General features: G+C 46.5%; 10 protein-coding genes across 10 annotated transcripts; 4 read left to right on the top strand and 6 right to left on the bottom strand.

The window, feature by feature from the left end:
• Positions 1-478: 478 nt before the first annotated feature.
• BO83DRAFT_378319 (aspartate kinase) lies at positions 479-2,818 on the bottom strand. Its single transcript, XM_025531223.1, has 4 exons — positions 2,593-2,818; positions 2,443-2,523; positions 1,056-2,305; positions 479-996 (listed from the first exon to the last, which is right to left on the bottom strand). The coding sequence occupies exons 1-4, from the start codon at positions 2,739-2,741 to the stop codon at positions 899-901; spliced, it is 1,578 nt and encodes a 525-aa protein (XP_025388050.1). The 5' UTR covers positions 2,742-2,818; the 3' UTR covers positions 479-898.
• Positions 2,819-3,814: 996 nt separating this feature from the next.
• On the top strand, positions 3,815-6,238 carry BO83DRAFT_360559 (C78 family peptidase). Its single transcript, XM_025529410.1, has 7 exons — positions 3,815-3,856; positions 3,916-4,626; positions 4,689-5,156; positions 5,212-5,243; positions 5,292-5,446; positions 5,508-5,712; positions 5,780-6,238. The coding sequence occupies exons 2-7, from the start codon at positions 4,162-4,164 to the stop codon at positions 5,811-5,813; spliced, it is 1,359 nt and encodes a 452-aa protein (XP_025388049.1). The 5' UTR covers positions 3,815-3,856; positions 3,916-4,161; the 3' UTR covers positions 5,814-6,238.
• Positions 6,239-6,353: 115 nt separating this feature from the next.
• BO83DRAFT_312676 (nucleoside triphosphates FAP7) lies at positions 6,354-7,039 on the top strand (the record flags this gene model as incomplete). Its single annotated transcript, XM_025527528.1, has 3 exons — positions 6,354-6,536; positions 6,607-6,755; positions 6,850-7,039. The coding sequence occupies 3 exons, from the start codon at positions 6,354-6,356 to the stop codon at positions 7,037-7,039; spliced, it is 522 nt and encodes a 173-aa protein (XP_025388048.1).
• On the bottom strand, positions 6,866-8,047 carry BO83DRAFT_378316 (non-canonical purine NTP pyrophosphatase). Its single transcript, XM_025531222.1, has 6 exons — positions 7,782-8,047; positions 7,646-7,719; positions 7,450-7,594; positions 7,360-7,396; positions 7,244-7,305; positions 6,866-7,191 (listed from the first exon to the last, which is right to left on the bottom strand). The coding sequence occupies exons 1-6, from the start codon at positions 7,953-7,955 to the stop codon at positions 7,123-7,125; spliced, it is 561 nt and encodes a 186-aa protein (XP_025388047.1). The 5' UTR covers positions 7,956-8,047; the 3' UTR covers positions 6,866-7,122.
• Positions 8,048-8,164: 117 nt separating this feature from the next.
• Positions 8,165-13,615, bottom strand: BO83DRAFT_337598 (type V myosin). The gene is made up of 7 exons (XM_025528480.1): positions 13,240-13,615; positions 13,034-13,166; positions 12,794-12,983; positions 8,874-12,735; positions 8,742-8,815; positions 8,471-8,685; positions 8,165-8,418 (listed from the first exon to the last, which is right to left on the bottom strand). Exons 1-7 carry the CDS (start codon positions 13,372-13,374, stop codon positions 8,309-8,311), a joined length of 4,719 nt encoding a protein of 1,572 aa, XP_025388046.1. The 5' UTR covers positions 13,375-13,615; the 3' UTR covers positions 8,165-8,308.
• A 1,092-nt stretch (positions 13,616-14,707) lies between these two features.
• nap1 (histone chaperone NAP1) lies at positions 14,708-16,097 on the bottom strand (the record flags this gene model as incomplete). The annotated part of the gene is made up of 3 exons (XM_025532763.1): positions 14,708-15,066; positions 15,120-15,964; positions 16,051-16,097. The coding sequence occupies 3 exons, from the start codon at positions 16,095-16,097 to the stop codon at positions 14,708-14,710; spliced, it is 1,251 nt and encodes a 416-aa protein (XP_025388045.1).
• Positions 16,098-17,070: 973 nt separating this feature from the next.
• On the top strand, positions 17,071-22,753 carry BO83DRAFT_378313 (putative P-type ATPase). Its single transcript, XM_025531221.1, has 22 exons — positions 17,071-17,364; positions 17,418-17,457; positions 17,514-18,029; positions 18,083-18,421; positions 18,472-18,606; positions 18,656-18,722; positions 18,786-18,917; positions 18,968-19,317; positions 19,370-19,515; positions 19,567-19,674; positions 19,725-20,031; positions 20,095-20,248; positions 20,302-20,634; positions 20,683-20,771; positions 20,822-20,956; positions 21,041-21,273; positions 21,333-21,456; positions 21,511-21,556; positions 21,624-21,774; positions 21,837-21,985; positions 22,036-22,602; positions 22,666-22,753. Exons 1-21 carry the CDS (start codon positions 17,276-17,278, stop codon positions 22,320-22,322), a joined length of 3,930 nt encoding a protein of 1,309 aa, XP_025388044.1. The 5' UTR covers positions 17,071-17,275; the 3' UTR covers positions 22,323-22,602; positions 22,666-22,753.
• Positions 22,537-22,755, bottom strand: BO83DRAFT_312653 (uncharacterized protein; the record flags this gene model as incomplete). Its single annotated transcript, XM_025527527.1, has 2 exons — positions 22,537-22,602; positions 22,666-22,755. The coding sequence occupies 2 exons, from the start codon at positions 22,753-22,755 to the stop codon at positions 22,537-22,539; spliced, it is 156 nt and encodes a 51-aa protein (XP_025388043.1).
• Positions 22,756-23,006: 251 nt separating this feature from the next.
• Positions 23,007-25,746, top strand: BO83DRAFT_337588 (CDC2/CDK family serine/threonine-protein kinase). Its single transcript, XM_025528479.1, has 8 exons — positions 23,007-23,576; positions 23,630-23,711; positions 23,768-23,864; positions 23,914-24,068; positions 24,117-24,144; positions 24,197-24,410; positions 24,461-24,655; positions 24,724-25,746. Exons 1-8 carry the CDS (start codon positions 23,467-23,469, stop codon positions 25,502-25,504), a joined length of 1,662 nt encoding a protein of 553 aa, XP_025388042.1. The 5' UTR covers positions 23,007-23,466; the 3' UTR covers positions 25,505-25,746.
• A 378-nt stretch (positions 25,747-26,124) lies between these two features.
• Positions 26,125-27,883, bottom strand: BO83DRAFT_313200 (D-3-phosphoglycerate dehydrogenase; the record flags this gene model as incomplete). The annotated part of the gene is made up of 7 exons (XM_025527550.1): positions 26,125-26,153; positions 26,214-26,295; positions 26,348-26,406; positions 26,462-26,504; positions 26,560-27,149; positions 27,200-27,507; positions 27,570-27,883. The coding sequence occupies 7 exons, from the start codon at positions 27,881-27,883 to the stop codon at positions 26,125-26,127; spliced, it is 1,425 nt and encodes a 474-aa protein (XP_025388041.1).
• Between the last annotated feature and the right edge of the window lie 61 nt (positions 27,884-27,944).

The raw sequence follows: 27,944 nt of genomic DNA, 5'->3' as shown, positions 1-27,944 counted from the left end.
GCTAGAAGGAAGTCAAGCTAAAAGTGCCATGGTGGCGCAAGGGTTGACCCTAGTTAGCACCTATCTAAGTTCTATAGATTATAGAACCGCCGTCTGAATATCTGAAATGTCTACATGTTACAATACCCTCGAAGGGGCCGTGAACTTATTCGGCATTACCCGCATAACGTACTGCTAACTATCTCTAATATTATACAAACAATTTGTAAACGTATGTTGTAACTGGCATGATTTGCTCCTACTCCTATATTCAGGGATCTACCCCAAACTACTGTATCCACTACTATATCATCATATATTCTTTTCCTCGTGCAAGGTTGTTGTTGAACAATGTGATAAATAAACCTCGCATGCACCGTTGTGAACATGGCTTTTGTTGGACCTGCAGGAACTATGCATATACTGATCATTACTGTAAGCAGAATTAAGTCCGGAACTCGCTATATAAGCCTTTCTGACAAAAAACTATTCAGCAATGTGATGAATATGCAGAAAGAAGCTTGGGAAGCATTCCTTTAGAATAGTGGGAAAGGTCTTGCAAGAAGATGAAGCTCTATAAAATAGACAATAAGGACAGATAAATCAGAAGATGTATAATGGTAAGCCAACCCCAGTAGACCAAAGAAAATAAACTTGACGCCGATGCATGAACAACCTGAAGCATACAAGAAAAGTCCTAAATCTATCTGCATTAGACAAACCTGCAACCGAAGAAGGAAAGGAAAGAATATAGAAAGGAAGAAAAGAAGCATGAATCAACTACACAGCTGTTTATATGCGCGTGACTCTTGTAGGTTGGGGAGACATAAGGGTGATAATGGACATCATAGCGTTAGGGGCGGACACAATATCTGGAAGGTAGCGCGACGCAAATGTATAAGGAACAAAAAGAGCACTTTTAGTCCAAGAATGTGAACATGCTGGTGTGGATGATATTTAGGGCACGATCAGCGTCTCTTTCTTCTATGACACACGAGATGTTGATCTCACTTGCACCTTCAGGGCGGTATATCGTCAGTCGGTGTTCAAGACGCACAGGTGAAAGCGAGACTTACCCTGGGAAATCATCTCTATATTGACATTGTTCTCACCTAGGGTAGAAAACATGCGGCCAGCTACTCCGATCATATTTTTCATCTGTTTTCCGACAAGACTAAGGATTGCCATCTCGGGGATGATATCAACTGTACCATATCTCTGCAGGTCACGCAAAGCACCTTTAAGATCTTCATCAATTACCTGGTATTCATCCCTCCCGACTCCGTTTAGGAGAGGCATTTCCGAATGAAGAGCCATCGAGACATGAACCTCACTTGTAGATATCAAATCGATAGAAAGTCTCCACCTGTCGAGGACGGAGAATATCCCAGCGAAGAATCCATGTGAGAGCGAACGTTTGTTGGAATGGACATTAATCACCAATATCTTGTGCTTGATCGTTACCGCCGTTGGGCGTTTAGGCCGCTGCACAAGACTGGGGCTGCGGGTACGGAATAGTCTCGGATCATGACCTGGGGTTGTCTTCTCCAGTTCAAAAGTGGAGTCTGGAAAGATCACGGTGCCATCACCTCTTGGGTTCATAACATTCTTTATGCGAATTGGAATCTTGGCACGGATGACTTGCTCCATAGTGAAGGGATGGATCACCTCCGAACCATAGAATGTCAGTTCAGCTGCCTCGGCTGGTGTGATTGCAGGTAAAAGGCGTGCAGTAGGCACTTTCCGGGGATCTGCGGTGAATATTCCATCAACCTCTTTCCAGACTTGGAGTTCCTTGGCATCTATTCCAACAGCAACGAGAGCGGCGCAAAGATCAGTATAACCGCGGCCAATTTGATCGAGGAGGCCACCAGGTACGGTTCCGAAAAAACCAGTAACAACTGGCACTTTGTTCTCACAGGCCCGAATCTTTCGGCCAAGAGCTGCAGCGAGATTATTGTAGAAGTCCTGGTCGAGACCCTGATTCGAGATAGGAAAATCGATGACCTCAGCTAGATCCACGTACTGTGAATCCACCCCGCGGTCCTGAATATAAGCGGCCATGAGGCGACAACTGAGTTTTTCTCCTGTACTAATCACTTTATCCACGCATCGTGCGCTTATCTCTCCTAAAGTTTGTGCAGCCTCCAGGACTCGAAGTACTTTGTCGCATTCGTTGTTTATCTCTGAAATGAGCCGGGACTTAAGTACCATGGACTGAATTTGTTCGTCAACAACCTGGATATGTTCGAGCCGGACTGCCTCAACAAGGGAAGCATATTCCTGTGATAGAGCGTCTTCCGCATCCCGAGCTGCTCGCAAAAGGCTGCGTTATATAGTAGGTTAGTCCGAATGGTAACTCTATTATAACAGGATCTGGAAGTCGTAGAGACATTGCGGACAGGAGCTGGACAGGCTATGGAAAGATCTCTTGGGATTTGGAACACAGGGGTTATGACTCACCGGTTTGTGGTTCCTGCAGCCTTCGTTGAACTACTCCTTGCCGAACAAACTATAGCCACGCGGTGTTCGAGTAGACTTGGTCTGATTCAAAGCCGTTGTTAGCAAATACGGCGAAATTAAGAAGGATGTTCAGAGGGCGATTATACTTACAATACCACTTGGTCAATGATGTTCAATGCGAATTTCCCAACACTGGTACCTCCAAACTTCTGCACAACCCAATTGCTATCCGGTGAGTCTTTTGACTCATACCTGGCAACTTCCAAAAGATCCTTCTGGTTTTGCTGATGATCGTCCATCTTGGGGTCGCTCAAACAGCACGTTGAAGCCTTGCAATTGAGAGATGACACACCCACGCAATTGGCTCCGGTAGCGGGACAGCCTTTTTTATGTGCACTGGCGGGGTTGCGAAAGCGGAGCTCATGCCGATGAAATGTAGAACGAATAGTCGTTCGCCATTTTGTTTCTCCGCCTTCCTTTTGCGGGTACACATTATCAGAACTCAATTATTACTAATCGAAGATAAACGTTGAGTCAGAGAACGAAGGTAACTAACTAGTTAGTTAAGGTATCAAAGCAGTCTAGTTCTTTCCGAGTTTGCATATGCCCCGTTTCATAAAGTAATCTACCCCCTAACCATGTGTTCTCATATCAAAGAGATGGGAGAATGGCATCAATCAGAATACATTTTGAATTCTCAGTTGGACCACTTGGTGCTATGTTAAACTATCATGTTCTTCTATAACACATTGTATTAGACATCCTATCTGGCTGATCATTTTTAGCCATCAATACAAAAGTTTTATAGGCATCAAAATTCTTTTCAAGGATTGAATCTATGATACCTGTAATCATGCTTGCGCTCAGATATAATGAGACTCTCATACGAAGATGGCTCAACAGCAGACTACAGGTGGTTGATTTGGCTGTTTTGTCGCGGATTATGGTATCGCCCATTTAGGGTCCCACGTTTCTGATTTCCCTTGGTATTGCTATGTGCAGCAGTTTGTATTATAGAACTAGCGAGGTGTGACTATTCAATGAGATCCGTTCAGTATGCTACCTGTTATCGATATTATGATACTCTGTACTGTTTTACCATCAGAAAGACAGATTCGTCTATCTTAATATGTGCAAGAAGGGGTGCATCAAATCTAATTTGTGATACATGTTAAGTAGCAGTAATATTTCATCGGCGGAAATATTAATATACTCCGTATTTCCTGCCTACTTACAGTAGCAAACTAACTACATCTTGATTTGCTGGTAGCAAGTCGGGAAGAATAACCGATATGAATATGAGGCTAATATTACCCGTAATGGTATTGTTTGATAATACCAGAGAGTCCCCGAGGCCAAACTTCCATTCATTCTCATTGTTGGGCTCTTGGCCACACCCCAGTACATCGTCGGAGTAAGTAATGGTTATAAGAAAAGTTAAATTGTATATTGTTTTAACATAAGTTGTCTCAGTTGGGCCTCGATCTTCGCATCTAACCTACTTGGCACATGATTTTGTGGTTGAGTTAGGTGGGCCTACGATGGTTGCCTATTTAGCCAACTGTCAATTTTGTCTACTTTCTGGCCCTAGTCGGCTCCTAATCACCTCTTCTTAGTTGCTGGAACACATATGCTAACCATAACTTACAAGAACGCGGAGCTGTTTTCATCTCATCTTGAGGTAATCCTTGGGGCGGTTACAATAAAAAACTGGCTGCCATGGACCAGATAAATCATAGTGATTCAACGTGTCCCTTTTGTCCATTTTCTGATCCGGACATTAGCCGTGTTGTAGAGCATGTGGACGTTTATCACCCTGAAGTGGATACTCAGGCTGAGCATAGCAGACGGCCGGCAAATGCATCTTCAACTGGAACAGGAGAATGTCCAGGGGATTATGCCGAGTGTCCGCACGGCTGTGGGGAAATAGTACTCAACACTGAACTCGCCGCCCACCTCGACTTGCACTTTGCGGAAACAGTTGCCTTTGAAGACATATCTTTACACCAGCCAGAGTTGCCTGTTGACGTGGAGAGTCCAGTGTCAAGCCACGACGCAGAGAGACGGGAACGGTTGAAACAGCGCACTCCCGGGCTGCTACCCAATGAAGATAGAACGCCCTCGCCGTGGTCATTGGTCAGCGGCACAAAAACACCGCACAGAGAGACAGCTAAGCGGCTTGGAGTACGAAATCCTCACTTACCCTTTATACATCATAGAGCGCGTTGTGCTGACACTCAACCTAGCGTACGGAGTTAGGGCCTCATGCTCACGAAAAGCAGATGCCATCATGGCTGCGAAGAATGTTAGAGAGGGGTTCTATGTCAATCTTCACAAACACAATTGCCTCAGACGGCACGCTTCGGAGGCGCGAAGCTGTCGAAAACGAGACGCGCGATGTCATCCCGGTGCTCGCTCGGTTGTGTGAGCAGGACAAATCCGTCCAACGTGCTTTTTTCTGCAGCCCAAAGGTCCATCAGATCTCCAAGATCCCCAAAGAAGGGGGATTTTGCGGCTATAGGAACATCCAAATGCTAATCACCTTTTTGAAAGAAACCCAGCTTCCGGGGCATGAGCGCTTCCCAACGGAACTACCCACGATCTTCCAACTACAAGATATGATCGAAGATGCGTGGGACAAGGGTTTCAATAGTGTAGGGAGGGTCGAAACAGGAGGTATCCGAGGAACAAGGAAGTACATTGGCACGCCAGAGGTATGATGACCATGAACGTAATCTTATGGTTGCAATTTGATTCATTACTCTATAGGCACAAGCCCTGTTCTCGAGTCTCGGCATACAGTAAGACTCCTTCTACAAATTGCGAAGCGCTGCTTTAACAACCCACAGGTGCGAAGCAAACAGCATTGGTGCCTCGAAGGAAGTGCGTGCACATGACGCATTATATATGAATGTTGCGGCTTATTTTCGAGAATCAAGTGCTTTGGAGGAAGGGAAAAAAGTCATGCAGACGAACTTGCCCCCCATTTACTTCCAGCACCAGGGTTTGAAGACCTTTTTCTTCGTGATATGGGACCTGTCTAATTGGTGGCCGGACATAAACAGGACATTCCATGACCATTATCGGCTTCGAAATACGTGACGGTGGCAGCGCAGACATACTAGTTTTCGATCCTATGTTCCGAACACCCCCAGCAGTGAAGCGCCTTAGGGGGGCACAAGCACTGACGTCGGACCCTGCACGCGTATTGAAGGCATACAGACGAGGCACAGCATATTTGCAGAAGTACAAGGCATTTGAGCTTCTAAAGTAAGTATGATAGAAGAGGCGACCAATATGGTGACGATGCAGTAATAGCTTACCAGATTGCTTCTAGACTAAAATATTCCGCCAATTCGTCTAGCAAATAGCACTGCAAACTATCGCGGCATGGCATCAAACTGCAAAACAGCAACAGTTCTTTGGCCTTCCAGTGTGAAGCGCACATCACAACATGCCTAGTTTGCCATTTCCCACTATCATGAGTATGGGCATGACTCGTCAGGTAGCCGCTATACGTCAGCTCAACAAGTAGCATCATGCTCAAGAGGAAAGTTACCCAGGTTTGAGTTTTCCCGTGCATTGTACCACGTTGTAAGAACTCAAGCCACCCGGCGAGCTCTACATATCACCATCCTTATCAGGGTTACATATGAGCTAGCATTTTCTGAGTACTATAGTGCCTATTCGTGCATATATAAATATGAGCACGGCAGCTTCGACCAACTAGATAACGATAACGAATCATGTAGCACCGGGTAACTTATGGAGATATCGGGACTTTTGATAATCCGAAGCTGTACTGATTACTTACCCCACGGAAATTTTCCCCTCACTGTTGAAACTTTATCGGCCTTTATCGGGCAAATTAAAAAAATACTCATTCACGTCGCACATTTTTATGAGGCATAATGCGGACATCTCCAAATGTGATAATAACAGGCACGCCCGGCGTAGGAAAAACCGTCCATTGTGAACAATTGGCCGAGGAGACAGGTCTGCGGCATCTTTCAATCAACCATGTCGCAAAAGAGCGAGACTGCTACGAGACATATGACCACGAATTACAAACCTGGGTTGTGGACGAGGACAAAGTACGTTCATGTAACGCTTATATAGTCTAGTTCCCAGTCTCCTCACATTTACCTAACATACATATTGCAGCTCCTGGACGCTATCGAGGATCAAGTACTTCAAGGTGGCTATCTAATTGACTGGCATGCATGCGATCTATTCCCCAAGTCATGGATTGATCTGGTCGTTGTATTACGCTGCCCATCTACTGCTGTTCATTATGATCGTCTCGCATCAAGGTACACCACAAGGAATATAAGCCATCCGCTCCCACCCCCGCCCTCCCCCTTCATTATTAGCTGAAATATCTAATTGGAGCTTATCGGTTTACAGGGGATACAATGAGACGAAGCTGCAGGAAAATTTAGATGCCGAAATATTTGGTGTTTTGCTTGACGAAGCTCGAGAAGCCTTCGACGAGGAATTAGTGGTTGAATTGAATAGTGAGAGGGATGATGATGTAGAGTCCAATTGCGCAAGGATTTCTAGCTGGGTACAATCTTGGAAAAATGACCGAGCCTGAGATCTCGATTTACCCACGGCAATCCGGGGGAGGGGGGCGGCCGAAACCGACACCAATTCGCACCGTGAAATTCGCAGTTTATATCAATCACGTCTGTCGGCCAGCCAATCTTGCAACTTGACCAGGGCTTTATATCTGTGTGAGATGAGGTTCTGCTCCAGTATTAGTGGCTGATTGAAGAAATTGATGGGACAATTCCATTACCTTCTCCTCTTTGTCCATTTCAGCGTAAGTCTTGCCGCGATACTCGAAAATCGGATCCCAGCCTGGGAGAAGCTAGTGAGCATTGATGTTTGTAACTAATAGTCGCCTGTACATACCAAAATTCGCAGGACCTCTTGGTCTCACGATAGCTCCCTTGCGATGCGTCAGCTTCTGACAGGGTAGGTGGAGTTGGCACTTAATCCTACCTCAGTTCTACCCTGGAATAAGATTGGATCCGAACCGGGTCCGCTGGAAAAGGCAAAGGTGCAGACAGCCTCCGCGGCTCTGGTCTCGAATGAGTCAAGCAATTTATTCAGGCCTTCATGGCCTAGGGCATCGAGGAATGATTTGCTAGGTAGAATTATTAGAAGAGTTAGTATGCTTAAGTGAGGGAAGACATACATGTATGGGCCAGGCAGTCCGTTAAGAGCGTGAAACTCAAGTGCAGTATCTTCCGTCAACACCGGGCCTCCGACCTGACCGAAGTGAGTCATTGTCTTTGAGCTGTGCGGATTCTGCCTTCTGCGATGTCACTCACCACTTCTGCTGCACGTCGACATTTCTCCCGGGCAATCTCTTCTATCGTGCCCTGTATCTCAGGAAGGTCAACTGCTTGATTTTCAACGTCGATCACAGTCCCTAATATCGCTTTCACTTCTGCTAGTTTGTTTTTGTTGCCGGTGATGAAGTTTATTTTTTTCATCGAGGCCATCTTTGCGTAGACCGAACGGATTCTTACTAGAGGCAACAATAAAAAAACCAGATAGTAGGTTGTTCGTTGACAGACTGCAGACAAAGAGGAACGGATAGACGGGGGTGCGCTAAATATATATATACCTGTTCCGCCGAGGGTTCGTTCAATCCTCCAACGCTTAAGATTCTAGTTTCCCCGCAGCCCCACCAGGTGGTAGTGTGGTTAAATTGCAATGGAGCAACAACTTATGAGGGGCCTTCATTCGGCTGCTTACAGAGATGTACTATAATATAAACTGGCTAGCACGATACAAACGCTCATCATCATGGTTTCTATGAAATTGCTGGTACTCCGTTGTTCATATACAAAGTCTATTCCATCGTCGCCGCGCCGCTTTCCGTCATCTCCAGCCTCTCTTGCTGAGCCATTGCTTGGGCAGATACGATTTCAGCCAGCCGCTTTAGTCGCGGCGTTTGAAGCCCTTCAGAGACCGTTAGCATCACTCAATGCATTTTCCGCTGAAGCCCACTTACATGATGGGGTGTATGTCTCCAAGGCTGTTATAACACGTGGCTCCGCAATCTCATACGGCCCACTATCTTCCATGTCAACTGGTGTCAGGAGGAGAACATCACTCTTCTCGGTGACACGGGAGGCCACGGCCTTCATGATTTCACCATTGATAGGTTGCTCATAGTCAGCCACGAGATACTGATTCAGGAGTTTCTGGATTTGGTTTGGCGAGAGCCTAAACCTGTCAGTACTGCATGGAATTTCAGCAGGACAAAGTTGACCGGAACTCACATCCAACAAATATCTTGAATAATCTCGATGTCATTCAGGGTGGCCTTCTTCAGCTGAAGAAGCTTGGTCGCTTGCTAGAAAGAGATGAATTTAGCGGACAGAACAAATCCATCGCCTCGATAGGTATCTTACCATTAGATGCTCCAGCTGAAGTGTACCCTCGGGCATATCATGGCTCTTGCACCACTCCTCGATGCGGGTAATGTTGTAATTGATCTGCAGGCCACGTTTCCAGGAGAGAAAGTTTCTCCGCATGAGAAGGTCATTGAATGCAGTGACACCGACAAGTCGGAGAAGCTCAGTGACCGTCTGTGTGATAATAGTCTCTTCTAAATAGAAAGCCTTCATTGCTTTGTAGACATTGTTCAAGAGACTGAGAAGGTTATCCATACTGTAGGCTGGGTTGTTGTTGGAGGGTAAGAGCTTCCCAAGAAACCTGTTTGTTTCGCTTGTAACGAACCCAGGGAGGGACTGGGATTCTATGATCGCTGGTACAATCATCTTGTAAAGCTTCTTCTTCAATACCTTCATCCACGTATGATAAATGTTGAACTCCAGGCTTTCGAGATCATGCTTCACAATCTCTAAAAGACGATCATACTCGAAATTATCCGTCTTTTGTGCTTCATACCAATCTTCGGCCAAGAAAACGAAAGACAACATTTCGTGGACATTCGAAAGCCAAAAGGCTCCAGGATTAATGGCATCCTCTCCATCATGCTGCATAACCTCTTGCTGGATTGACTGCATGACGTTGGCTAAGAAACGCTCGGACTCTTTCACAAAGCCATTGTTCCACATTTCGGAAGTCACTAAATTGATCAAATAAGCTGGGAACAAGACCTCCTTCTCCGTTGGTGGAGGCGTAGAGCTGGGTAGTGGGATTTTCAAGTTGCGTATCAAGCCCATAGTCACCTCTTCATTGAGCTCATCTTCTTCAGACAACAAATTCTCGAGCTCTACCTCAACGGAGTCCAGGCCTGGAGAGAAAGCATTTCCCGAGAAATGCTGGCGGCCCATAGCCGAGCTAGGAATGGCCATCGACACTGGCCTCGGGTTATAGGCACCACTGAAACGATCAATATCGATCCGCTCAGCCCCGGCACTTCGTCTTTTAGGCTTGGGCTTCTTGGAAGAAACGAGGTTTATCAAGCCGCTCGCAGGCGGCTGGATGGGCCCACCGTTCGGCTGATCTCCATTTACGCCGTTGGCAGGCACAACCCTCTTTGCAAGCTCAAGCTGTTCTTCGAGATCGACTATCTGCTGACGAAGAGATGCCTTTTCGTTTTCAGCATCAGTATTCAGCTGCTGAAGTTTCTCCAACTCTTGGTTTGCGGTACGAATCGATTCCCGTGAGACCTTCTCTTCTTCCTGTAGACGCTTGATGGTTGCCTGCGCATCATTATGGTGCTGTTGTAACTTGTTCATTTCCTCCTCCATGGCAGTTAAGCGAGCAGCAGTAATACCTGCCTGGTTTGCTTCGGCCTGTAATTCTTTCGAACGATTCTCGAGCACATTGTGTCGGCTTCTCCAAGACTTCACTTGTGTCTCATAATTCTCCAGTTGCGAGTTGAGTGACTTATTTTCTCGCTTCAAGGATTCGAGGTACTGAGTCAACTCTACCACCTTATTTTCCAGCTTATAAGAGATCTGTTTGAGGTCCCGAGCATCCTCGCGGAGCTTTTTGTACTCTCTCCTGGCCTGCTTTCCTCTCCAGAGATTCTGGACAATGATCACTTTTCTGCGGTATTGCCTCCAGGCGCGTAGCTGTCGCCAGGAGCGGAACGATCGCTGTATTACTTTGGCTGCATTGCCATGGATCGTGTCGAGGATATTCTGACGGCAAAGGAATCCCTTCGCAACTGACTGGAAAAGAATGAAATTGGCACGAATGCGGCTGTAATTCCGCCGCTCCTTCTGTCCTCGCCATACCCTCTGAATAGTCGTAGCTGCCTTGACCTGCCGTATCTCAGCTGCACGTTGCCTTGCCAAGAAACCTCTAATAAGAGCCTGCGTTGTGAGGATAGAGGCACGAGCCTCGAGATATCTGCGGCGGTAGTACTTGCATCGAAGGTTCTTCTGTATCATAACAGCACACCCATTCAATCTTGATGTGCGAAGATTCTCGAGAAAAGCAAGCATGCCTGCTCGAAAGAATATCTTCGTTAAACCCAGTTGGTATTTATCTTGCTTTTGCTGGGTGCCATCCCCAAGAGCTTTTTGTAGAATGGCATGGCACATGTCCCTAATTTCTGACGTCCATTGCGATGAGTGACAAAGCATGTAGTACCGGATTGCAAATTCCTCGTATGTCCAGCGTGTAGGATATCCAGCAGTACTGATCCGTACAGTCTCAAGGACACCACAGGCTCTCAGTTGACTGAGTACCATCGGCCCTTCGAACTTCCACGACTCCTTAGCCTCATTAGGTTTGATGCAGCGTATGTAGTGCACGTCGGTAGAGTTGATTGTGTTCATGAGCTCAATCAATGATGATTTGAAAATTCCTCCCAGAGTTGGCTTGCGATTGACAGCAACGCCAATTTTTCGACCTGGGGCAGCCACGGGCTTGGATGAGATAGATGCCGAATCTTTCTCGCGAACGGCTGCTGCCGTGTCTAGGATTTCTTTCACGAACTCATTGGATGAGCCTCGCAGAATCTCCAAATGCTCGTCTGGAACAGTGTCCCGGTTCTTTTCTATGAAGCCGTCGGACTCGTAGGTCACATCGACCGCATAGTGACATATCGTAAACGCGGACTTGCCGAACCGGGGCTTCTTGTAGAATTTCTGCTTATCTGCGGCGAAATTGTGGTGCAATTTGGTCACAAATTGCTCATCTGAGCCCATAGGCAACCGAGATTCTTCATCCAAAAGGGATAAGATACCCAATTTTGCTTCAATTAGGTCAATACAAGGTTGGTTGTCCGAAAAGTCAATGAACGTCCAGTCTATCTGCTCGCGCACATATTCTTCCTGTTCCAGTTTGAACACGTGCTGGTTAAACTCTTGCTGCAGCTTCTCATTGGCGTAGTTGATGCAAAACTGCTCGAAAGAGTTTTTCGCAAAATGTTCGAACCCGTAAATATCCAAAACGCCAATGAAAGACTTGAACTTGTTCAAGATACTATCGGTAGCCAGACCTTGGTTGATCCTATCAACAAGCCAATCGAATAGGCTAGAATAAATGAATTTAGCAACCGAGTCCCTGACCACCGTGGCCTGTTGTTGAGTTAGGTTGGACGTTATCTTTTCCCCTCGCGTAATCAGTTGTTTCTTGACTATCCATTTCGCAAACTCGTTGGCGTCAATCCCAAGCAATTGGCAAGCTCGAACAAGTGAAGGTTCCGAGGAAGACAAACTCGAATCTGTCCTGGTGGCGGTAATTCTGACATTCCCAAGGTGCAACAAAGCAGCGAGCACACGGAATATTTCCGCCTGCGTTTTTTCCGGGACCCCTATAGTACTCAAGGACTTCTTTGTCGCATTGAATTCGGCTCTGTCGTCAACACCATCAATCGTCGGTGTACCACCTTGGTTAAGATAATCGAAATCCTCGACGGACGTAAGGCCAAGCTCCTGTTTTTCGGGGTCAGTGGCACCGGCAACCAGTTGGTAGAATATATGATAATTGCGCTCTTTCAGTGGCTGGAAGACAAGTCGAGATCGTTCAAGAAGATAAGTTCGTATCTTTGCGCCAATTATATTGGTCCTGTCATCGAACATTATCTCAATGTACTTTCCGAAGCGCGAAGAATTATCGTTGCGGGTGGTTTTGGCATTTCCGAAAGCTTCCATGACAGGATTTGTGGCCAAGATCTGCTCTTCGGTTTCACTGATGGCATCTGCTCGACTGGTAGTATATTTTCCAGGTTGATCTGAAGACTCGCGGGTTGCAAAATAACGCATTATGTACTTTGCGCTGACCGTTTTCCCGGCACCTGATTCACCAGAGACTACAATCGTTTGATTTTTTCCATCGCGTAGCATGTCACTATACAAATCTCGTAAGCAAACATATAGGTTTTCCTTGGAAAAGGAGTCGCTCTTACGCGAACGCTTCCTCGGCGATAGCAAAGAGGTGTGGCGCCTGAGATGCCCTATGCTTTCCAGCATATACTTGCACCATTTGTGGAACGTAAAGTGAATCGACCCGGGCAAAGGGATTGGTAGCAATAAGAACGATGCCGCTATATGTGTATATTTCTTTCTGGGCATAACGCAGCTTGATGGCCTGCAAAACTGGAAGGGACTCAGTAACCACCGTAATCTCGATTCGGACACACACCCACCGGCTGGCTCATTCAGATGAGACAGGTTCGTAAGGTCTTCGCTGGCTTCGAGCATGGCAGGATTCATCAAGGGCGGCAGTTTTGGATTGTTGTCTACCTGCAACTCGGCCTGGGTAGTTTCCAGAGTTTTTGTCTTTGCACATAAACTTGTCAGTTGATATCATATCTTCTATGTGAGATAGCCGGACAGATAATATAGTACGAACCTCTCCATTTTCTATCAAGAAGACAAGCTGCACTTTGTCCCCATCAACTAACTTCTCTTTGACTTCAGATGCGACCCATCCCTCGGTCGGATCAGGTTGCCAAGCCCTTGTTCCGACCTCGTAATTGTGAGCCATTGCGTTCAGGTCTGCAGATATGTTGTCTCTCTATATCTTGACGTGACCGGAGAAAGCAACCTATGCGGGACGTTCGGAGGATCTGTTCGAATAATCGATGTTAAAAGGCATCTAGTGAGGAGGTGAGGGAAAAGCACAACTGATTAAAGTAATTCGAGAAATGATTTCCCGTCTGGTAGTGGTAGCGACGGGCTCTATCCTTGATTATAAGTCAGAAGAAGGCATCATGCTTCGCTTCAGGGAGAAATTACTGAACTGGCTAACAGCTGGCGTTACCGAGCCGCAACCCCTGAGGCGGCGCCTGGAGAGCGGCGCCACTTGTCGACGCGATCCCCACAGTTGTCAGCACCAGCGCCAAGAGCCAGAAATCATGAACATCATGTATTACTGCTATCTAGGTATTGATGATAATCAGAAGCCATCAAGGGGTTGTCTACTCTTCCCCAGAGAATATATTTATACAAGAATGACTAGAACGGACAATTTTCTAGCTCATATGCAGCTGCCAGTCCGAATTGTGGCAGATGCTCTGCAGAGCATAGACAGTCTTACATCAACATAAGATGGTGACAGAACAGGCGGTGAAGAAACACTACTAAAAATTAGCTAAGACGGACCACTCATCGATAACTATCTACTGTATGCACCATGCTACCCATTATGGGGGTAAAAGCAGTTTTTTCGTTCGTTTTGTATGAAGTCGCCGGTTTGAAAGAGCAAACATTAGCGCTTTTGTTATTAGAAACAGTAGAGATTATGTTCCTCTGGCCACGAAGAGCTGTTTTCTAATTCTTCCCCCCCCCGCACAGGGCCAACACGAGAGCAAGCGGACATACGATCTCTGTGTACTGCCCAAGTCTGGAGTAAGCTCATGCTTCATATCGTTGCTTGGACACAAAATTTGGATAGAAAGTGATTAGAGATATGTGTCACGCAACAAGACTAGCGATGCGCACGATGCCTTAAACAAGGAAACGCCAATGGATTAATTGCACTACAAAAGCGCTCCCCAAGACACTGGGACAACATTCTGAGGCAAGATTACTAGGCGGAAACGACAAGTCAAGAGGACCGGGGGTGGAAACAGTGACAAATAAATAATAAAGTATGATAAAGTAGAGGCGAAAACATTGATAAGACAAAAGGAAAGAAAAAGGAAAACACCACTTGAGGGCTAGGCGTGATGAACTGATTCATGCATGCTCCGAGCTTGGTTTATTGAGCCATGCTGAACATTCTCAGCTTTGTTTACATTCTGCAGCCTCCTTCTTCGGCTTCGAGGTGCCATCCTGTTCTGGTGTTAGCATGGACCGACGGTATGAGCAAGCGATGATCATTGAATGCGCACCTCTTCATCGGAGTCATCGTCAACGTCCCGGTCGGATCTCCTCTCATCATCATCGTCTTCATCATCTTCATCCTCATCTTCCTCGTCCTCGTCGTCGTAGTCATCAGCATCCATGTCGTCACCCAGCTCTTCGAACTGAAGGGCCTCTCCCGTGAACCAGTCAATGGCTCTGGGGATGAGCTTCTCCTTGATGTCTTCACCGAGCTGATAATCAAGCTCGAGTCGCTCCTCGATATCAGTAGCAACGGTATCATCATCGTCAGTCGGGGGCTGAGGGGGGGAGAAGAAGTTGAAAAATGACTCCGTGGGGACGGTAATTTTGACAATCCGGGTCTGTTTCGTATCTGAGGAGTGTCAGCTACAGTGCACATTTGATAAATGCTATTTCGATACTCACTCTTGTTTCTCTGTTTCTTGCTCTCAATGCGGACAGTAAGATCTTTCTCAGCCTTCCAATCGATCTTGGTGCCTTCGGCGTGATCGTAGATAAAATCACCACCGTAGCCGTTTTCTTCCTTGTAGTAGTAGGTCTTCGAAATAGTCTTGTTTGTGAAATAGGCATTCTCTGAAAATTCGAAGATGAGACGGAAGCCTGGGCGGTCGAGGTATTCCATACGGATATCGACGAGATGTTTCAAAGCCTCTTCATCTCGCTCGGTGATCATTTCTGCGAGAGAAATCTGGTTCTTCATAGCTGAAAGCCAGAATTCAGGTATGCCGGCGATTTGGGACTCCTGATCCTCTTCTTTGGCGGCCTCAGCATCATCTTTAGAGTCAACATCCTCTTCATCACCCTGTCCCGCTTCAACTTCATCATCCGTAGGCTCCGCGGCTCCGTTGACTATCGTGGAACGCCTCTGATACAAGGGAGTAAACTTCGCGAAGTATTTCTTCTCGAGTTCCAGTACTTCTTCCTGAAACTGAGCTTCCAATTTAGCGTGCTCCTTCTGGATACCCTTCAGGCCAGCAACGCGCCGGCGGACTGACACGGGTAAAGATTCAATGTAACCCGAAGAGCGGCCAACGAGAGATCCGAGTTTTCCCTGAATCATCGAAACGAGCCCAGGGTTGCGTGCAAATAGGGAAGCCGCCGTAGCATGGTCAAGAGACTCTATAAGTGGTTTGTATGAGAAACGATCTCGAAGGTGGTAAGGAATTTTACCTTCTTTGATACTAGCAATTCCAGGTTGCTGGGCATGAGAAGAAATAGGAGCATTGTTGGCCGGGGTATTCTGTGGTGTCCTGCAACCGTCGTATCTTGTCAGAGATCAAAGAGCATAGCATACAAGATGTTTGAGAAGTTGGTAATTCAGCGAAGGGATACTTACGGAGCCACTGGAAAGTCCGCTTTCTTATTCCTGATGGGCTCAGACATCTTGACAGTGCTGTTTAGGGGGGAGGGGGTAACGAGGAGATGGTTTGGCAGAGGGGTCTGGCGAAGAGAGTTAAGGAAGAATTTGATACGTTTTGCGAGGTCTGGAATAATACTGGCTTGGTGGGATCCCTTAGCGCCCTTGGGCCGAGGGGCTTGGCGGGACGGGGGGCGCTGGCTGTTGAGAACTTTTCAAAAGCTCCCAACAATACAGTGACAATTACTGGTGTCGGCAGGCCATGTGCTTTGTCATTCCAAGGCTTTTAACTAACTAACTACCTACTCAATTACCATTATCCATCTCTTTAGTCAATAGTACAATATAGGTATAACCTTCTATACTTCATAGTCAATGGCCTCGAAACTATGGCCTTTTAGTTCCAGAATACCGTACTATGCAGCGGAACTTACCACTTTTCCTTAACTTTCCAACATTCACCACGGAGTAGTCTATACTACCTTGTCAAAGTACAGATACACGACGCAACTCTCTTTGGGGCTGTCCCTGCTGTATACGATGGTGTTATCCAAGCGCCCCAGAAACAGCTAGCGGAGGGAGGTTTGGGCGACGAGCTATTGAGAAGACACCAGGATGATATCATTTCACCAGTCATACGCGGCCAGGGTCCCGCGGGTCATAGGCAAGTCAAGACTCCTTACCTCTGCTCCGACACTCTAAGAGCAGGACATAGTTATAGTAAAAAGGTTACATAAGTAGATTGCAAGTTTTCTATATACTCGATACCAGCCAGTATGAGCTATGCTATTCGCTATTTTCTAGGTAATTTTGATATTAATAGAAGTCTTGGCAGACAAGAATCTTTATCAACAGACAGCAAAACTCTGTATGCGGATTGAGGAAGGATTCATAAGTCGATGCGTACCGTGACAACATCCCGCCATCTAGATAGTCACGTGGAGATAAGACGTCAAGCCGGTCATAAAGAGCATCTTCGGACCATCACGTTAGTCCACGCACAAACGCAGATCGATAATTACACATCTAACACAGTGTTAACTTTGGTTGTTCAGCGTGACGAGATTAGCGGTTTTCGGCATGCGAAGAGTCAAATAAATAGCTCTAATTTCCGTCCATTGCCTGTCGGTGTCAACCCAAAAATCGACCTCTACACGAAGTCGAAGCGGACCTTCAAAAGCGCATAGGAAGTATCATTCTCAAGATGGAGCCTGATATACAACCACCACTAGAGGCTCAGTCACCCATGTTTTCAGCTGGGGCTGATCGTCGCCGCAATTCAATAAGAAGCAGGTTCTTCACACTAGACAATACCCTCCTGGTGGGCCTTGCTGATGGTCTTCCAGCTATAGCGTTGTCTCAGACGTTGAAATGGCCCGCAACGAGGTGCGTCCAGATGCCGGCGAAGCTTATGGAACAATGAACATAACTATCTATACTAGATATATGATGGACCGATATCAGAGAGTATCCCTTCCAGTGTTGTTTCCTTTTCCCACCGTCGGAATCGCAAGGATTCCACCACAAGCTTCACCTATTTCCAGGAAGATCAGGAACACCTGGACTGGCCAAACGAAGATACCATAGATGCTGAAAGTGACGTTGACAACTTATCTGATATTGAGACGAACGAGTCAATTAGATCCTCTAAACGTCCGTCCTTTTCTAGAGACTCTGTTCAAGACCCCCTTCTACGAAGGTCTCTATCAGCTTCGTCGCGTGATTATTGCCATAGGGGCGATCAAAGGGTAAGCCAAAAGGTTCACATCGTTTCGGAAGACTTGACTATCGTGATTGCGGGCTTTTCGACGAGTCCTACCGGTCTGCTATTGTATTATCTATCTTGCCTGTTGTCGCTCGGGGTTTTCTATCTCCTATTTCGTTGGTTTCCAAAGTATCGAATCCGTTTGATGGGAATGCCAACACCTCTTCAAACCTGTCAATGGGTTGTGATTGAGGTAAGCAATGTTACATATGGGACTATAAAAACTTATCGCTGAACTGGGACCAGGATCAATGGAATCAACTTGACATTCATACTGTCCATACTGAAGTATACGGTCGTCCTCTCTCCACAGTCTTCAGTCCTGACTACGAGTCGTATGATGAGGACAATGACCCAACAATCTATCAATTACGGTACATTGATTACAGATATCATCGGCTTATTTACCACCCAACCGATGACCGATTTTGTCTAATCGGTGGCTGGAAAGACCCTTCCTGGCTGAACGCGAAAGGGATGAGAGCTGGACTGGATGCCGATGACCGTGATAGCCGTGAACAGGTGTTTGGCAAGAATCTCATTGATATTCAGCAGAAATCTGTTTTCCAACTTCTTATGGATGAGGTACCTGTTCACCGACGTTCAATGTTGGATTGGCATGCTCACTGTTCCAGGCTTTCCACCCATTCTATATTTTCCAACTTGCTAGCCTTGTCCTCTGGTCGCTTGACCAGTATTACTATTATGCTGTCTGCATCTTTTCCATCTCTGTGATAAGTATAAGTGCTACTATAATCGAAACCAAAGCAGTATGCTGTTCTTGCCAAACCAATGTGCTGGTGTGCTAATTCTATCTAGACAATGAACCGCTTAAGACATATTTCACTGTTTGAGTGCGATATCCGTGTGCTTAGGAATGGGTTCTGTAAGCCAAACTTCTAAAATCTAGCCATCCTGATGCAGCATTAACGTTTCTTTCTCCAAACAGGGAGATCTGTCCCCTCTCGGGAGCTTGTTCCGGGTGATGTTTACGAATTTTCTGACCCCTCCCTGAACTATGTCCCTTGTGATTGTATACTGTTATCCGGTGATTGTATTGTGAATGAAAGCATGCTTACAGGTTCGAGTATCGTCTCCCAAGGTCTTGATAAGAATCTAATGGAGGTACAGGTGAATCTGTCCCTGTTTCTAAAGTCCCACTGACAGACGATGCCTTGAAATACCTGAATTTGAGCGCACCCTCAATCCACCCCGCTCTTGCAAGACATTTCTTGTTCAGCGGTACGAAAGTAATTCGAGCACGTCGTCCCCAAGGCGTTGATGATGATGAAGCTATTGCTTTGGCAGTCGTTGTGCGAACAGGTTTCCTGACCACGAAAGGGGCCCTTGTTCGATCGATGCTCTTCCCAAAGCCTTCCGGCTTTAGCTTTTACCGGGACTCATTCCGATATATATCTGTTATGGCCATCATAGCGATTTTAGGTTTCGTGGCCTCGTTTGTCAATTTCATCCGCCTCGGTGTAAGCATAGCTTGGATGCCAAGAAATAATTCCTGTAACTGACTAGATACAGCTTTCATGGCATCTGATCATCGTTAGGGCCCTCGACCTGATTACAATCGTTGTGCCTCCGGCTTTGCCGGCCACGCTGAGCATTGGAACCAACTTCGCCCTCTCGCGACTTAAGGCACATAAGATATATTGCATCAGTCCACAAAGGTTTGAAAACACACCAAGTCCTAAAGGAGACTATGTTAAGCTTTTCAACAGGGTCAATGTAGGGGGCAAGTTAGATGTGATCTGTTTCGATAAGACAGGTACTCTCACGGAAGATGGGCTGGATGTACTGGGAGTGCGGATCGTGGACCACAATAGAAGGTTTATATGCGTGCAAACTACACTTCATACAATTGCTTATCAGTTCGCAGGTTCTCCGACCTGCTCCCTAAGCTGTGTCTCGCGTCTCCGACATCATCATATACAAATAGCATTCAAGATATGAGCAGGTACAACAACACCCTTTACACCATGGCAACATGCCACTCTCTGAGAGTTGTGGACGGCGAACTTCTTGGGGACCCCCTAGATGTCAAAATGTTTCAGTTCACCGGTTGGTCCTTCGAAGAAGGTGGGAGCCATGCTGAAGAAGCGGATTCCGAGGCGATATTACCGTCGATTGCGAGACCACCTGTCAGTGAAAACCCTACCAGTGCTTGCCAGCGAAATAAAATAGAGGTCTGTACGCCACTTTGATGCTTATAACTGGCAAATTGTTCGAATCTGACTATGCAAACCTAGGCACCCCTAGAACTCGGGATTTTGCGTGTCTTTGAATTCGTGTCACATCTCCGTCGAGCAAGTGTTATTGTACGCCAATATGGTGACACTGGTGCCAGCACTTTCGTGAAAGGTGCACCAGAAAGTGTGAAGGCCATATGTCTTCCAAGCAGCTGTAAGGTTGCACCTACTTAGGTTCCAGTTTGAAGCTGATGCATGACTATGTAGTGCCTCACGATTTTGATGAGCTCCTGAGTAACTATACCCACAAGGGCTATCGTGTCATCGCTTGTGCGGCGAAATATGAACCAAAATTAAGCTGGATGAGAGTCCAGAAAATGTCCCGTGCTGATGCTGAATGTGATCTGGAGTTTCTTGGCTTTATCATTTTCGAAAACAAACTGAAGCCAAAAACGGCTGAAACTATTGCTGAGCTGAATAAAGCAGGGATACGCAACATAATGTGTACAGGTGATAATATATTGACTGCAGTAAGTGTTGCTCGCGAATGCGGACTAATTAGTGGAGATGAACAATGCTTTGTTCCTCGCTTCGTACAAGGTAAGCTGTCCTCGCAAGGCGTCATGGCTATTGTTAATCTTGCACCAGATCATTCTCCTCAACATGCGTCCGATGACTGTCTTTGCTGGGAAAGTGTAGACAATCCCGCACTGAAGCTTAACCCGAGTACTCTTATGGTATGAAGTTTCATTCACAAGAAAGAGTGGGCATGGCTAACGGCGTGAAGCGTTCGGTGGATTCGACGGCTGTAGACTTATCTATACCAGGCAATGCCTGTAGCCTCAGCCATTACACTCTTGCCATCAGTGGCGAGATGTTTAGGTGGATCGTGGACTTTGGGAGCGAGTTGCTTATTAAAAGGGTGTGTATACCGGCATGGGTCTACGAGTAGAGTTGGCTTTTTGTTGCGACATTGTTTTTGCTTTCATATTAACACTGCCTGCAGGTACTTGTGCGTGGAAAAGTGTTCGCGAGAATGTCACCTGATGAGAAACATGAACTAGTGGAGAAGCTTCAATCCCTAGACTATTGCTGTGGCTTTTGCGGCGACGGTGCCAATGACTGTGGTGCATTAAAAGCCGCTGATGTTGGTGTCTCCCTATCAGATGCCGAAGCTTCGGTTGCTGCTCCATTCACCAGCCGCCGCTTTGACATATCGTGTGTTCCGACGCTGATCAGGTACCAAACATTCGAATTGAAATATAATACGTTGCATTGGACGTCTAACAAGGAAACAGGGAAGGCCGAGGTGCCTTGGTCACAAGCTTTTGCTGCTTCAAGTACATGAGCCTATATTCAGCAATTCAGTTTTCAACTGTCAGTTTCTTATACGCATCAGCGTCAAATCTTGGTGACTTCCAGGTGAATCTCAAGGTTCCTGAGAGACAATATATAACCTGCTAACAAAGCATGAAGTTTCTTTATATCGACTTATGCCTCATATTACCAATAGCAATTTTTAGTAAGTGTCTTAGCTGGATCAAGGATGTCAACTACCGGGTGAAGTTTAGACTGACTCTGCTCACCAGTGGGATGGACTAAGCCAAACCCTGTATTATCGCGGAAACGACCCACTGCTGATCTTGTATCACGCAAAGTCTTGATCCCGCTGCTAGGCCAAATAACGATATGCATTTTGACTCAATTAATTGCATTCGAGACTGTGAAATCGCAACCATGGTGGGTAACTTGGTTTTTCCTTAGCTCAAGCTTGCTTTCATGACAACCACTGACCTTCTCAGGTTTCAACCCCCTCAGCTAGATCTAGAGGAAAGCAACATTGAGAACTCCGAGAACACCGTTCTGTTTCTGCTTTCCTGCTTTCAGTACATCCTGTCAAGTGCTGTCCTTAGCGTCGGACCGCCATTCAGAAAACCGATGAGCTCTAACAGTCAGTCCCCCCAAGCATGTGTGGTCGGCCATGTCACTAACAGAGTCTAGAACCATTCCTCTCTATGATAATTGTGGATTTGATGATCTCCTGCTACATGCTGTTTACACCCTCACAATGGCTGAAGCGGGTCATCCAATTGACGTACCTGCCGGAAAGTTTCGCGTGGTGGTTGCTGACACTTGCGGCCTTGAGCTTTTTGTTCTCTTGGTTGGCAGAAAGGAATCTCTTTCCTAGATTGGCTCATTTGCTAGGGCGCATGTACACAGCCTTGCGACCAGGTCACCCCAAAAAGCGTCGCCAGTACAAGGTACTACTCGAGGAAATGCAAGGGTAGATGGAATTCCACTTCTGCACATATCCTATTCTTCAGATATGATCGTCGTCATTCTGACTTGAAAGTTTGAGTGGATGGTTCCTTTAATGACGACAGAAAGCGAGAACCTTTGTGTTACAACTCGATTGAGATATCTGATGTAGTCCTCAAGAAAATCAACTGTCTTCCAATCTCAACAAGCGAGACCGTACTCAGGTCTGAGAATATTCGGCAATCAATGGTCCCAAGGATGCTTCCAACCCAACAAAGCAGGACCGTCTTTCTTCGCCCTGTACATCAGCTATAGATCCGCAAAAAGGGAATGGTTAGCACTATTCGCCATATAATCGCGTGAGATTCGTACAAAGAACCACATGCTAGCTCCCAATGCAGTCGCGGTGAAACGATAGAGAGGTCGAGCGGGATGAATATGAATTGGGTGGTTTGCAGCCATATCTGTACATGACAAGTCAGTGCCAGACGATAAAAGAATTAGATAAAAGGTGATAGAAAATTCTAGGTGCATACTTTTCTGCCGTTTAAGACTTATGTATCAGGACTGATGGTTTGAAGAAAGGTAAGTCGATAGCAGTGAGGGATCGGTACGGACTAGATTAGAAGCATTACATAATCACGTGATACCAAGAATTCTGCTCCAGGTAACAGCCGGCACGGTTTGGAGTCATGGACAATCTAACTTCCTTCGTACCATCTCAGCTAGTGAGATCATGACCGTCATCCAGTAAAATCATACATTGAATTATCAGAGCACTATGATAGCTCTGGCTCTCACACGAGTGAACGGATCGCGTCCCATACTACCTTGCAAACAACAGTCTTCTACAGTCTTCCTGCTATCAACCTGATATTGTTAGGTATTAACAGACTTTTCTTTCGATACAAGTCATATATTTATTTGGCCATCACACAACGGTCTCTCGAGACGTGTGACTCCCAACCGAGCTCTTTCAATCTAGAAGAATTGCAGTGGTCAAGGATCCGCGCGACGTTCGGCTTTGCCTTGACGCTAACAAATCATACCTTGTATTGCAACTTGGTTCAAGCATTATTTCAGGGAGGTAGAGCCTCACACTTGTCCCGATCTCGCACGGTTGGCGTCATCATCCGCATATATGATCACTTTGGTGAGGAGAGTGGGTAGAAAATGGTCATAGTATCCCTCGAGAGAGACAGCAATGGCAACAATCGATTCCATGGGTGCACTAGCATACGTGAGTTTGAATTTTTGGGTAAGCTTGGTGAGGGTACTTTTGGGTGGGTTGCAGAAAGCCTGTACAACGATGTGTTCTCAAACTGAATATCTACAGTGAGGTCTACAAAGCGAGATCGAAAAAGGACAATGCTGTCGTTGCTCTCAAAAAAATACTCATGCATAATGAGAGAGACGGGGTAAGATGACCGATTGGGATCACCGCGTTAGTAGATGCTGATCGATGCCCTCGAAGTTCCCCATAACCGCACTTCGTGAAATCAAACTTCTGAAGATGCTATCTCACACTAATATCTTACATCTTAAGGAAATGGCAGTCGAACGGAGTAAAGGTAAGTAGAACTTCCTACCGCAAAGTGAAACGTGCTTATACCAGCACAGGAGAAGGACGTAAAAAGCCAAGCATGTACATGGTAACACCATATATGGAACACGATCTCTCAGGTCTTCTGGAGAATCCTGCTGTTCAGTTCACTGAAGCTCAAATCAAGTGTTATATGCTTCAACTTCTTGAAGGCCTTAGATATTTACATGAGGTACTAATTCTTGAGAACTACTTAGATCTTGGCCCTAACTTGTTATAGAATCGTATATTACATCGAGACATGAAGGGTCGGTGAACCATCAAGCAGCAATACAGCCTCTTCGACTAACCACCTGATAGCTGCCAACCTACTTATTAGCAATAGAGGCATACTTCAAATTGCTGATTTCGGATTGGCCCGACCATATGAAGAGGCCCCTCCTCAGCCTGGGCGAGGCGGTGGAGAAGCACGAAGGGATTATACTACGCTCGTTGTGACACGATGGTATCGCCCCCCCGAACTGCTTCTTCAACTCCGGCGTTATACGACAGCTATCGACATGTGGGGCGTTGGGTAAGTAAATTATCCCGATCTTCGTGGTGATGGTAGTCTGACACTCGCAGATGCGTCTTCGGGGAAATGTTCAAAGGAAAGCCGATCCTTGCCGGGAATAGCGACCTCAACCAGGCGCAGATGATATTCAGTCTTGTAGGCTCGCCTACAGAGGAGACTATGCCAGGGTGGTCTTCACTACCAGGGTGTGAGGGAGTGAAGAATTTTGGTAACAGACCGGGTAATTTACGTGAAGTATTTAAAGAGTATCGTCCACCCTCCGAAAAGACCAGGTGAATGGGAAACTTCGAATATATGCCTAACCTCTTCTCAGGCAAAGCCCCATAGCGATATCCTTGCTTAGTGAGCTTTTAAAGCTCGACTGGCGGAAACGGATCAATGCTATCGATGCTTTGAAACATCCTTACTTTTCTAGCCCACCACTACCGGCACGACCTGGGGAGTTACCTTCTTTTGAAGACTCCCATGAGCTTGATAGGAGAAGATTTCGTGGGCAAAAGGCACCCATGCCACCGGCACCTGCAGGGGGTGCTGTAGGGATCGGTGGCCCGAACGGAAGTTGGGCAGGTGGCTCAGGGAACAGAACAGGCGTCGAAGGTCGAAATAGTCGTCTTCCAAGCGCAGCCCGTGGTACTTGGAACAGCGTGATTCAGGGAGTCCCTCCACAGCGCTCTTATGACATTCGTAATTGCGAAATGCACGCAGCTCGATCGAGGACAGGTGGGGAGGATCTCAGCCAAGGATCCTGGCATAGAGGGGGGTTGCCACCTCGTCCGCCAACGTCAAATCACCAGATGTGGTCTTCCGGTAGCATAGGTAAATTGGGACGCGACAGAAGCCACCAGGCTCGCGGGCGGTCTGAAGGGAACCTAGACTCCTACATTCCAAGCTATGCTGGCGGAGGCGAACGTCCTTGGGAGCGAGACCACAATCGGGGCTACAATACGGATCGGCGTGACATCAACAATAGTGACTCCGCCTACCAACCTGCGCGAAGAGACTTTTCGCGAGAAAATCTGACAAGACGAAGGAGCCGTAGCCCCTACTCTAGGGAAGGTGGTCGTGATGCAGCTAGGACAAACCATCGCAGGTGATTCGGTTTCACCCGTGCCACCACGACCCTGCAATCGCTAATTGTCGGATACCTTGTCATTGACTGATCGCAGAAATCACAATGCCATTCATTCTTTGGACTGGAAACATGTGGGCTTAGAATTAGTAGCAGACATAACAGAGTATATTGGCATCAATTCTATAACAGCATGTGTTCAAAGAAAGGCTGAAGTGGTTCTATCAGTTTCTCGTTCACTCCAGCGAGAAAGATAGCTAATAACGGAAAGAGAGTAATATTACTTATAGAAATAGAAATATAAAGTAGAAAGGAGCAGCGGTGTTGAATATTCTGCCGACAGGCTAGCATTGTAGACTAACTTGTTTTCTCATGTCCCAAGCGCATGAGGAAATCTTGAGTCGGAGTAATAGACCCGTAGATAGCTCGCTAGCGTATCACGGGTTCGAATCAAGTTTAAGGGGAAATTGTACTGACAGCTTCATTGGACGAGTGCCGTTGAGGGACCTCTGCCGCATAGAAAATGAACAAGGTTCGCAACTAATTTTGTGATTCCCTTCCGTTTCTAGATCCTTTCGGAAAATGGGTAGTGACCCATCCACCTATACCTTCTAATCATAGGTAGAAGCACAAGAGAGGGGCGCTTTAATACAAGATGCGCGTCATAATTCGAGCTAGAGTAAATGATCAGTCAGGAAAGTCATAAGGTGATATCAAAGAAAGAGATTTCGTACATCCGAGGCTTTCAAGTCTCTCGTACAAGTCCTTGATTGTCATGTTGTCGACACTGCTGATATCGGCCATCAAGTATGCCACCTAATATAGTCAGCTTCACACTGCTTAGACATGTCAATGCATAACGACATACATCACCTCTGCTATCAGTCATTTGCTTGTCAACATTGTGATCACCAAGAACCTCATTAACTGGAAGCCATCAGCAAAGCACACATTATTCCTGTTTCGTAGAAAAGAAGCCTACCTTTTCGCAAAACACCCGGAACGTTCTGATGAATGAAGATGACCTATTCCAAAGAATTAGCTATTATTCAAAGTTGAAAACTTTGTTCCTGTACTCACTCGGGCATGGTTGGGTTCATCCATCGTCAGGGACCGCAGAGCAACCTCCGGCAGGTTTACGGCCCCCAGTGTTGTGCCCTCATTAACATATCTCACCAAGGCTTCTGCCACCTCAACGCCAATCGCACGCTGCGCCTCCTCTGTGCTACCGCCAATATGTGGCGTGAGGATCAAATTCTTGAGACCCCTAAGATCCGTTGCCCAGTCATTGAGGCTTTGGTTGAAATAATCACCATTTCCGGCTGGCTCATTGGGATAGACATCCAGAGCGGCACCCGCCACTTTGCCGGACCGCATTGCATGGATTAGAGCAGGAATGTCCACGACACTTCCCCGACTGGCATTTATCAGATAACTGCCAGGCTTCATTTGCTCAAACTGGGGTTGTCCTATCATGTTCCGTGTCTCTGGGAGCTCAGGAACATGGCACGTGATGAAGTCCGACTCAGACAAAAGAATTTCAAGGGTTGGTACTTGGCGAGCAGTACCCAGCGCCATCAGGTTCACTACGTCGTAGAAAATAACAGACATGCCCATAGCCTCTGCTAGAACTGACAGTTGAGCGCCAATGTGACCATATCCAATTATGCCTAACAGGAACATTAGCCGACAGCAAATGATGGTAGAATCAAGAGAATACCAAGGGTCTTTCCGCGGATTTCCCAGCACTTGTTGCTCACTTTGTTCCATGTGCCGTTATGCATCTCATTGGAACGGTCACCCAGTTGACGGGCAAGAGCAATGATTTCAGCTATAACCAATTCTGCGACACTACGGGAATTGCTGAACGGTGAGTTGAAAACAGCAATTCCATGTTCAGCTGCATATTGCAGATCAACCTGGTTCGTCCCGATGCAGAAACAACCAATGACAATAAGATTCCGAGCTTCCTTTAGTACACGAGCGCTCAGCTTGGTCTTCGAGCGAATCCCAATCACATGTACATCTCTGTTCACGGGGGAGGCAAGTCAGACAGATACTAGAGCTGAAGCAGATACGATGATACTGACCGAATTTTCTCGATGAGTTGATCTTCCGGAAGGGAGGATTTAAGGAATTCCACCTGATAGCCCTGTTTGGTAAGGATGTCCCTACCCGTTTGGTTGACGTTTTCCAGGAGCAGGACCTTGATATCCTCCGTGGCAAACGGCTTCAAATGCTTTGCATTTGCTAGCGGTATCGTACGGCTTCCAAAAGCTGAGCCACCATGGCTGGAAGGAGCAGACTGGAAAGAAGCGGTAGGAGAGGTGGAGAAATTCAAGCTTTGTGAAGGGTTGAGATTCAATCCCTCTTGGACATTGATGTCCCTTGCAGATGTAGCCATTTGGTGAAATTGGTTATACGAAAATAGAGGGTGGAAGAGTATTCTGTTACGTTAGAAAATA

Source organism: Aspergillus eucalypticola, assembly GCF_003184535.1.
Source record: "Aspergillus eucalypticola CBS 122712 chromosome Unknown BO83scaffold_12, whole genome shotgun sequence".
Lineage (NCBI taxonomy): Eukaryota > Fungi > Ascomycota > Eurotiomycetes > Eurotiales > Aspergillaceae > Aspergillus > Aspergillus eucalypticola.
The sequence above is the reverse complement of the archived record's forward strand: the minus strand, read 5'-3'. Positions and strand labels throughout refer to the sequence as shown.

What these genes read in the sequence shown, in the direction of transcription:
- BO83DRAFT_337598 (XM_025528480.1), bottom strand. Translation starts at nt 13,374, where the DNA reads ATGGCTCACAATTACGAGGTCGGAACAAGGGCTTGGCAACCTGATCCG. An exon ending in TTCAGCTGGAGCATCTAATG is followed by an intron (nt 8,816 to 8,873) that starts GTAAGATACCTA and finishes ATCTCTTTCTAG; the next exon opens with CAAGCGACCAAGCTTCTTCA. An exon ending in ATTCAAGATATTTGTTGGAT is followed by an intron (nt 8,686 to 8,741) that starts GTGAGTTCCGGT and finishes TGACAGGTTTAG; the next exon opens with GCTCTCGCCAAACCAAATCC.
- BO83DRAFT_378319 (XM_025531223.1), bottom strand. Translation starts at nt 2,741, where the DNA reads ATGGACGATCATCAGCAAAACCAGAAGGATCTTTTGGAAGTTGCCAGG. An exon ending in ATCATTGACCAAGTGGTATT is followed by an intron (nt 2,524 to 2,592) that starts GTAAGTATAATC and finishes GCTTTGAATCAG; the next exon opens with ACCAAGTCTACTCGAACACC. An exon ending in TATAGAGATGATTTCCCAGG is followed by an intron (nt 997 to 1,055) that starts GTAAGTCTCGCT and finishes ACCGCCCTGAAG; the next exon opens with GTGCAAGTGAGATCAACATC.
- BO83DRAFT_378313 (XM_025531221.1), top strand. Translation starts at nt 17,276, where the DNA reads ATGGAGCCTGATATACAACCACCACTAGAGGCTCAGTCACCCATGTTT. An exon ending in GTCAATGGGTTGTGATTGAG is followed by an intron (nt 18,030 to 18,082) that starts GTAAGCAATGTT and finishes AACTGGGACCAG; the next exon opens with GATCAATGGAATCAACTTGA. An exon ending in AAAACCGATGAGCTCTAACA is followed by an intron (nt 21,986 to 22,035) that starts GTCAGTCCCCCC and finishes AACAGAGTCTAG; the next exon opens with AACCATTCCTCTCTATGATA.
- BO83DRAFT_360559 (XM_025529410.1), top strand. Translation starts at nt 4,162, where the DNA reads ATGGACCAGATAAATCATAGTGATTCAACGTGTCCCTTTTGTCCATTT. An exon ending in CATTTACTTCCAGCACCAGG is followed by an intron (nt 5,447 to 5,507) that starts GTTTGAAGACCT and finishes GGACATAAACAG; the next exon opens with GACATTCCATGACCATTATC. An exon ending in AAGGCATTTGAGCTTCTAAA is followed by an intron (nt 5,713 to 5,779) that starts GTAAGTATGATA and finishes GATTGCTTCTAG; the next exon opens with ACTAAAATATTCCGCCAATT.
- BO83DRAFT_378316 (XM_025531222.1), bottom strand. Translation starts at nt 7,955, where the DNA reads ATGGCCTCGATGAAAAAAATAAACTTCATCACCGGCAACAAAAACAAA. An exon ending in GGACTGCCTGGCCCATACAT is followed by an intron (nt 7,595 to 7,645) that starts GTATGTCTTCCC and finishes AATTCTACCTAG; the next exon opens with CAAATCATTCCTCGATGCCC. An exon ending in AAATGGACAAAGAGGAGAAG is followed by an intron (nt 7,192 to 7,243) that starts GTAATGGAATTG and finishes ATACTGGAGCAG; the next exon opens with AACCTCATCTCACACAGATA.
- BO83DRAFT_337588 (XM_025528479.1), top strand. Translation starts at nt 23,467, where the DNA reads ATGGTCATAGTATCCCTCGAGAGAGACAGCAATGGCAACAATCGATTC. An exon ending in TGCATAATGAGAGAGACGGG is followed by an intron (nt 23,712 to 23,767) that starts GTAAGATGACCG and finishes ATGCCCTCGAAG; the next exon opens with TTCCCCATAACCGCACTTCG. An exon ending in ATTACATCGAGACATGAAGG is followed by an intron (nt 24,145 to 24,196) that starts GTCGGTGAACCA and finishes ACCACCTGATAG; the next exon opens with CTGCCAACCTACTTATTAGC.